Source organism: Elephas maximus, chromosome 13, assembly GCF_024166365.1.
Source record: "Elephas maximus indicus isolate mEleMax1 chromosome 13, mEleMax1 primary haplotype, whole genome shotgun sequence".
In the NCBI taxonomy this organism is placed as follows: domain Eukaryota; kingdom Metazoa; phylum Chordata; class Mammalia; order Proboscidea; family Elephantidae; genus Elephas; species Elephas maximus.
This window is the reverse complement of record NC_064831.1, coordinates 95,781,346-95,789,500: the sequence shown is the minus strand read 5'-3', so window position 1 is coordinate 95,789,500 and position 8,155 is coordinate 95,781,346. Positions and strand designations below refer to the sequence as shown.

Here is an 8,155-nt window from a genome sequence, read left to right as displayed (position 1 = left end):
CCACGCCGCTAGGGACTTTATCTTCTTGCGGTTTTGACCATTTATTTGCTCACTAGCAACTTTACACGCGAGGATGGCCATGAAAAGAAAGAGAGTTTATTATCTTTTTTAGACACCAGTGTTTAATAAGGAGGGTAGAAATTGATGAACTAAAAGTGAGGAATCCGGACTACCTGCCAATGTTATCTGTCCACGGTCCTCTCAACCACAGACCACACAAGTCGTAGCATCCCGTGGACGCCAGCAGGGAGTAGGCATCCCTGGGTCAAAGACCTGCGCCATGACAACAGACGAAGCGAAGGAAGAATCTCCTCCGAGAATGGACCCTAATCGCGTGCGGCAGAGACCGCGCCGAACGTTCGACCGTGGTCACTGTCGGCCGCGCCCGCCCACTCCCCCGTGACGGTCCCTCGCACACCGTGAGCAAAGCGTGACCGACTGGCCGAGTCGGCGGCACCACGGCCCTTTCCCTCCACCCCGAACTCCTTCCCAAGACTCGAAAAAACAAAGATCGCCCCGGACTGATAACTAATGAGCAGCAGTCACGGGAACTGCCCCGGAAAGGAGGGTCCGCGGGGCAGTCGGGACAGACTGCAACGCACCGCCGTCGCAAACCGCCTCCCGCGGCTGCCGTGGCCCCTGCGCGCCGCCGTAGGTCCCTGCGGGCCGCCGTAGTCCCCGTGGGTCGCCGTGACCCCCGCAGGCCGCCGTAGGAGCGCCCTCAAGATGGCCACCGGGTTCCGCGGTCCCCGGCGCTGTCGCTGAGGTCCGGGCGGCAAGCGCAGGCACGAGTCCTGCGTTCCGGCGCCGGAGCGGCCTAGAGGTCAGCGGCCGCCCGCTGCCGGCCCTGCGCACGCGGTCTCTCGGGGCGGGGCGCTGCGCCCCAGCCGGGGATGGGCCCCGGCGCCCGCGTCGCTCCGGCGCTGCCCTGGCTCCTCCCCGCTCGGGCGGGCGCTCCGCCGTGTCCCCGCCCGTCAGTCCGCCCCGGCCGGCCCGGCCGCAGACCCGGCCTGGGCGGCCACACAGGGAGCCGTGAGTCGGGCGGCGTCGGGCGGCGTCAGCGCTGCGGCTGCCCCGCGGCGGGTCCGGTGCTGCGTCGGGGCCGGCGGGAAAAGGCGGCGGCACCATGTTCTCCCTCAGGCCGCCCAGACCCACCTTCAGGTCCTACCTCCTGCCGCCGCTGCCGCCGCCGCAGGTAAACAGCCCTCCCCCGGCGCCCCTCTGCGGCGCTTCCGGGGAGCCGCCGGCGCAGGGACCCCCGAGGCCGCGCCGTCTCCGCGCCCCGTCCGCGCGGCTGTCGGAGCCCAGAGACGCTCCTTCTCCGGAGCCCGGAGCCGGCGCGCTGGGGAGCGTGTGTCTGCCGGGCCCCGGGGGGAGGTGTGCCGGTGGCGGGACTCGGCGGAGCCTCGGTGGCTGGGCTTCGCTCCTCGCCTTCCGCGCCTTGTGGATAGGCGGTGGCGGTGGCTGGGGGCACCGGGGGGCGGTGACCGGGGGCACCTGGTAGGGCACCTGGGGGCGGTGGCCGGGGGCGCCTGGGGGCACCTGGTAGGGCCCCGGGGGGCGGTGGCCGGGGGCACCGGGGGACGGTGGCTGGGGGCACTTGGTAGGGCACCTGGGGGGCGGTGGTTGGGGGCACCTGGGAGGGCACTGGGGGGCGGTGGTTGGGGGTACCTGGTAGGGCACCTGGGGGCGGTGGTCGGGTGCACCGGGGGGCGGTAGCCGGGGGCACCTGGCACGGCACCGGGGGGCGGTGGCCGGGGGCACCTGGGGGCGGTCGCTGGGGGCACCTGGAGGCGGTGGCTGTGCATGAGCGAGCACCTGGAGTCGGCACAGGCGGCTTTCCTGCGTTTACCGCCGGGCTCCCGAGTCGATGTGAGCAGGTGGAAAAAGGAGAGAGTGAACGGGAGAGACTTTAAGGCGGGGAGTATGTGACTGGGCGTGTGTTCTTACCTAGGAAGTCAATTTTCGTTAGCACCTCACTGCGAAAAAGTTTGATTTTTGTTTGTTTTTGCGAATGTCTTTCAGACTGATGATAAGATTAATTCGGAACCGAAGATTAAAAAACTGGAGCCAGTCCTTTTGCCAGGTAAACGTTAGAATTCTAACAGATACTTTAGAAATGTGTTTTGTCTAAGATTGTTATACCCACTAGTACCCTGTAGTTAACTTCCCTCCTGTATTTTAAAGTTTTTCCAGTTAAAAGTCTAATGACTGAGAGGAAAAAGAAATTAAAATGTTGAATAAAACTAAACAGCAACAAAAGGTAACAGCTGATTAGTGTTGATACTTGAAAGTTGGAAGGATCATAGGAAACTGTCAATAGTGTAGCTACCTTGAAAAGACTCACTCTCTTTTTGGCTTCCTGAGATGTTCTCTTTGAAAGGCAGTGTGTCTTTAGTTGCTTAGTTGCGTAAAAAAATTTTAGTTGTTTTAGCTGCTTAAAAAAAATTTAGTTGCTTAGGTAGTGAAAAAAGCGTTTATTCTTTATGTCGGTCTTCTGCAACTTCGTGCGTTAATGATTAATGATCAGTTCTCATTTTTAATGGATTTTGGTAGTATAAAAAAAAAAGCAGTCTTTATTACATCTGTGTCTCTATACGAATAAGAAAGCTTGATGAAGTTTGGGTTACTTACTTGGCAATTATTTTTTCAAGTTGTCAGGTGTATTTGCAAATTTGGTTTTTCAGCTTAGAGCAGGGTTTTTCTCAACAGTGGCACTACTGACGTTTTGGGGCAGATAATTTTTTGTTGAGGGGTAAGGAGCTGTCCTGTACATTGTAGGACATCTAGCAGCATCCCTGACTACCCACTGAATGCACCCCTCCTCCCCTCCGGGTGTATCAACCAAGAGCATCTCCAGATATTGCCACATGTCCCCTGGGGGGGCAAAATCTCCTCCTCCTAGTTGGGAATGACTTCTTTAGAACAAGATTTATCTGAGAGGTGGAGGAGGTAGTTGATGGTAGGCGGGGGTTTAGCTTTAGGTCATTCCTTACATAATAATTAGGGAAAGTCAATTATTTAATATGATTTATTAGGAGGAGGATCCGGATACTTAGGAAACCTGTTTTAAACCTAAAATGTAATCAAATACCAGCTTATGGCTGCTATTAACATTTAAAACCTCAGAGTTTTCACTCAATGCTAGATTTAGAAATGGTTAGAACTTTGTAGGTGGTACTTGAAAAACATGGAAACTTTAAAATTTGTACTTTAAGTTTTTAAATATTAAGTAGGGACACACATTAAAAACATTAACCGGTGCTTCCATGTTTTAGATACTAACTCTTAAAAAATATTTTAACTTATTTATTGGAGTTATAAATATTTTCCCTTTATTTTGTTAATGCTTTTCACCCAAGCAAAGTGTACTCGTTAACCCTTTGTACTTTCCCTCAAAATGACAATGGAATTAATAAGTAACCCTCTGTGGAGCCCTAGTGTCAGAGTGATTGGCTGTTAACCAAAAGGTTGGCAGTTTGAACCTACCAGCCGCTCCTTGGAAACCCTATGGGGCAGTTCTACTCTGTCCTATAGGGTTGCTGTGTGTTGGAATTGACTCCATGGCAATGGGTGTTTTTTTCCTCCCTGTGTGTGCTCTCTTTCAGTCTTAATCACTCCAGGCATTTAAAGGCAGTTATGGGAAACAGCGTTCACCTCGAATGCCTGGGAGCTGTTGAACTTTGGTTTTCTTTACTTTGTCTGAACAGGCTGGATTCTTAGGCTTTGATCCCCTTTCCCAATAGTGTGGTTTGACACTGATAAACAGCATGATCTTAGCTGCAAATGATAGTGCTTGGTTCTTTTTTTTTTTTAAGATATGCTTATGAAAAATTTTGCTAAATATTGATAAGCTTAAAGAAGCTTTTCATTGAAGGGACATCCGTTCTGTAGAATTCCAGAAACTCACGTTTCTATTAAAACATCATAATTTTCTGAGGAAGATTTTAAACCTGGTTCCTGACTCTAAGTGGTTTACTTGTCCTAGAAATAGCAGCCAAATCTGGGTATTCTTTTAGCTGCCCATTAAGGAATTCTCTGACCTGTATTTTTCTTCCACTGAATGCCACATCGCAGTTAAAATCTGTATACGCATACGTGATTGCTATCACCCAGTGTTGTTTTCACTTTATTCCATGCAGAACATTTCACCAGTCCTGATTGCCATGTCTTTTGCCCTCCTTCCCAACCAACCCTTCTGTTCTTACCTTCTCATCCCAGCCTATCCCACACACTTCCTGGTTGTGTTCTGTCTGGTGCCCCGTTGTAGTCTCCGTTCCCTGCTTCACCTCTCATGTCACATCTCTGACTGCTGCTAGAACCACTGTTGCTCTTCCTTTGGGTGTGCAGCCTACTCTTCTACCTGTGAGATGTGGAAGGCGTGTGGTAGTAACTGCAGCATTGGTGATCCAAAGACCTAGGCTAGGCTAGGGCTTTTACTAAGAGCGCTTCAGTAATAGAATTCTGCCCTTCATTACTGTCAGAAACCAAGAGAAGACTTGGCCAGGTCACCTATGTCTTTACACAGGCACACAGGACAAGAAGCAATTGTTCAGGGATATAGTCTTGCATGTCATGCTTTGGCATATTACCTTGGGTTCAAGAATATTCTAATTCAGTTGCCCGAACTGTGAACTTTTAATTCAGTAAGCAGATGAAAATTAGAACACAGAGTCAATTGTTTATTTGTGTGTAGTCACCACGTGCTCAGTTGGAACTTAACAAGGCTAAATTAAAAGTGATCTTCATCTTTTATTATGTGACTAGAAGGAAATGACTAGTGATTTAATTTAGATTATGGTTTATGTTAGTAATTCTCAATTTCCCAGGTTCATAGCACTCTTTGAGATATATAAATTGTACCTAATTCAACTTTGTGGCCTGAGCACAGTGCCTGGAATGTGATAGACACCAATGTTATTGAGTAAATGACTGAATGAAAGGATCCCTCAGACCACTTGCTTAAACTATTAGCATACACACACACACCCCAGCTCCCACACACACACATACCCCCAGCTCCCACACACACACATACCCCCAGCTCCCACACACACACACACACACGCAGCTCCCAAACACCCCCAGCTCCCACACACCCTCAGCTCCCCCCCCCCCACACACACACACTCAGCTCCCAGATTTAGTAGCGAGAGGAAGACTGTTCTTTGGTGCCTTGCATCTCAGCTTGTTCTCAGTTCAGAGCCAAACTTCTTGAGAGAATTGTATCAGAGCCTAGAGCTGAAATGTAGTATTTTTCCTTGGGTGGTGCAAATGCTAATCAACAAGTTGGACATTCAGGTCCACCCAGAGGTACCTTGGAAGGAAAGCCAGCTGATCTGCTTCTGAAAATCAGTCATTTAAAGCCCTGGGGAGCTCAGTTCTGCTGACACACACGGGGTCACCATGAGTCAAACTGACTTAACAGCAGCTGGTTTTTGTCAGAGCAGCCAGCCTTTGCCCACGGTTTCTCTCCATCTTTCCATCATTACACAGATCTCATTCTTTTAACAACTGAACTCTGTATGTGCAAAATTACTCCAATCCATTTTGAAAATGAGGGAGGGATGAGTGTGTAAATTTTAGAGAGAGAGTGTGTGTGTGTGTGTGTTCGAGCATAGGTTAAGAACAAGTAATGCCAGGCTGTGCTCATGTCTTTTTTTCGATAGCTCCTGACTTGGTGGATCAGTTCAGGGAGCACCTGCGTCCCCCCGGGTGCTGGGCTGTGCTTGGTGGATCAGTTCAGGGAGCACCTGCGTCCCCCCTGGGTGCTGGGCTGTGCTTGGTGGATCAGTTCAGGGAGCACCTGCGTCCCCCCGGGTGCTGGGCTGTGCTTGGTGGATCAGTTCAGGGAGCACCTGCGTCCCCCCGGGTGCTGGGCTGTGCTTGGTGGATCAGTTCAGGGAGCACCTGCGTCCCCCCGGGTGCTGGGCTGTGCTTGGTGGATCAGTTCAGGGAGCACCTGCGTCCCCCCGGGTGCTGGGCTGTGCTTGGTGGATCAGTTCAGGGAGCACCTGCGTCCCCCCGGGTGCTGGGCTGTGCTTGGTGGATCAGTTCAGGGAGCACCTGCGTCCCCCCGGGTGCTGGGCTGTGCTTGGTGGATCAGTTCAGGGAGCACCTGCGTCCCCCCTGGGTGCTGGGCTGTGCATGGTGGATCAGTTCAGGGAACACCTGCATCCCCCCGGGTGCTGGGCTGTGCTTGGTGGATCAGTTCAGGGAGCATCTGCATCCCCCTGGGTGCTGGGCTGTGCTTGGTGGATCAGTTCAGGGAGCACCTGCGTCCCCCTGGGTGCTGGAGGCTTGCGTACCTTTGCTGCAGCATGGGCTGGTGCAAGCTCCAAGCTGCCTGTGGGAGAGAGAGAAGGATGCCACCTGGATCAGTGGTTCCCAGATTCCAGGCAGGGCCTGACGCCAGATCTGGAGGAAGGTCTTACCAGTCCTTGGTCAAAATGAGAAAATTAAGAAGAATGTGGCTTTTTCATGAAGCTACATTTATTTCATTCAAGGGATTGTCCTTTATTCTAAGATCATGCTCTTCTTAGTTCTTTGGTATAGATATGTTCTTTTATTAAACATGTCAACACTGTAGATGTGGCCTTAAATTTTTTTCTTTTTTTTAATTAGCACCCTAAAGGATTGAGACCTCTGTATTGGCACCCAGAGTTATTTTTATAGTATACCTGATCTGTGAAATCTAAACTGAAAGCCACTGGACGAGATTCTTATCATACAACCAAAACCAAAAACCCGTTGCTGTTGAGTCAATTCCGAGTCCCAGCAACCGACCCCGCAGGACAGAATAGAACTGCCCCGTACAATTTCCAAGGAGTGCCTGGTGGATTCAGACTACTTACCTCCTGGTTAGCAGCGGCAGCTCTTAACCAGCACACCGCCAGGGTTTCCTTCTGATGTGATAGGGCCAATTAATCAGCCTACAAACACAGAACGTCAGTTGTTCTGTCTGCCCAGGAGTCCTTCCACTGTGTTCTGAAAAATGTGCCCTTCCTTTTTTGACAAGTTTGGTCTTCCTCATCTCCTCCCAGCCTCGGGTTCTAGTGCGGGCAGCAAACAAATACCCACCCCAGGCTGCAGGCATGAGCACAGTCTTCCTCTGGATGTTTTCAGATTAGAGCTAAGGAAAGAGATCCTTTTTGGTAAATGCTGCCAGTGGCCATAGCTCCAAAAAACCTGTCCAGTCAGTGTTGAGAGAAGCAGAGGCAAGAACTCAGGGAGTGTTGGATGGCGTTCAGTTGCTAGGCTCCATTTTCCTTGAGGCCCAGCTAACAAAAAGCCACAGAATCCCCTTTTTGTTAAGCCAGTTCCAAGTGTGTTTCTGACACTTCCAACTAAGATCCTTACCTAGTATATCTTACAGGTTAATTCTCATCATAACCCTATCTGGTAGGGTACCAGTTTATCTTCAGGTGACAGATGAGAAAACTATAGCTTACAGAGGTGAAGTAGCTTACCGAGTGTTACGCGGCTAGTAAGGGCATAGCCAGGATTTGGGCTGACTCCAAGGCGATGCCTTTAGCCACCTGGCGGCATGGCTGACCTGACTGCTGGTGGCAGAACACAGATTTATGCCTTTGGAGCTGATTGAGGGTGGAATGGATATCAGCCTAAAGGGAGTTCCCTAGTGAGGCAGAAGGAGCTCTGTCCTTGCCTCAGCCCTTTTCACAGCAGTGACAGATTTTGACCCAGCTTGAGGAGGAACTTTCAAACAGTTTCAGCTGCCAGAAAATAGAATGTCTTGGGAGGCAGTGGACTTCCTGTTGCTGGCCATGCTTAAGCAGAGGCTGGTTGAATGCCAGTGGCTTTGTGATGAGGATGGGAGGTTTGCAGTGAGTTGAGTTTGATGGCTGTTGCCCTGCTCCGACCCTTGGAACAGAATCATTTTAAGTATCTACGGGGTACAGTGGGCTCAAACAACAACGATTGTGAGAATGGCGCAGGACCAGGCAGTGTACATAGGGTTGCGGTGAGTCGGAACCAACTCGACAATACCTAACGACAGCATGAGGTAGGAAGGAGTAAGAGTTGAAATGATAGAGCTAACAATCATGAATTAATTTGCTCAGCAGGTATTGAGTGTGTGCTTGATGCTTCTTGGCAGAGGCACAAAAAGCTGGAAAAGGTGGAATCCTGCCCTTAG

The 8,155-nt window shown here is 51.0% G+C and overlaps 2 protein-coding genes across 3 annotated transcripts in view; both read left to right on the top strand.

The window, feature by feature from the left end:
- The first annotated feature begins 531 nt into the window (after positions 1-531).
- LOC126087860 (sterile alpha motif domain-containing protein 1-like) lies at positions 532-1,043 on the top strand. The gene is made up of 2 exons (XM_049905706.1): positions 532-651; positions 704-1,043. The coding sequence occupies exons 1-2, from the start codon at positions 532-534 to the stop codon at positions 1,034-1,036; spliced, it is 453 nt and encodes a 150-aa protein (XP_049761663.1). The 3' UTR covers positions 1,037-1,043.
- Positions 1,035-8,155, top strand: part of MTMR10 (myotubularin related protein 10) — a 74,051-nt gene continuing 66,930 nt past the window's right edge. For both annotated transcript variants that reach the window (XM_049852830.1, XM_049852829.1), the window contains exons 1-2: positions 1,035-1,195; positions 2,026-2,086. In XM_049852830.1, coding sequence (XP_049708787.1) covers positions 1,127-1,195; positions 2,026-2,086 — 130 coding nt within the window. In that variant the 5' untranslated portion in view covers positions 1,035-1,126. The remainder of the gene's footprint in view (positions 1,196-2,025; positions 2,087-8,155) is intronic.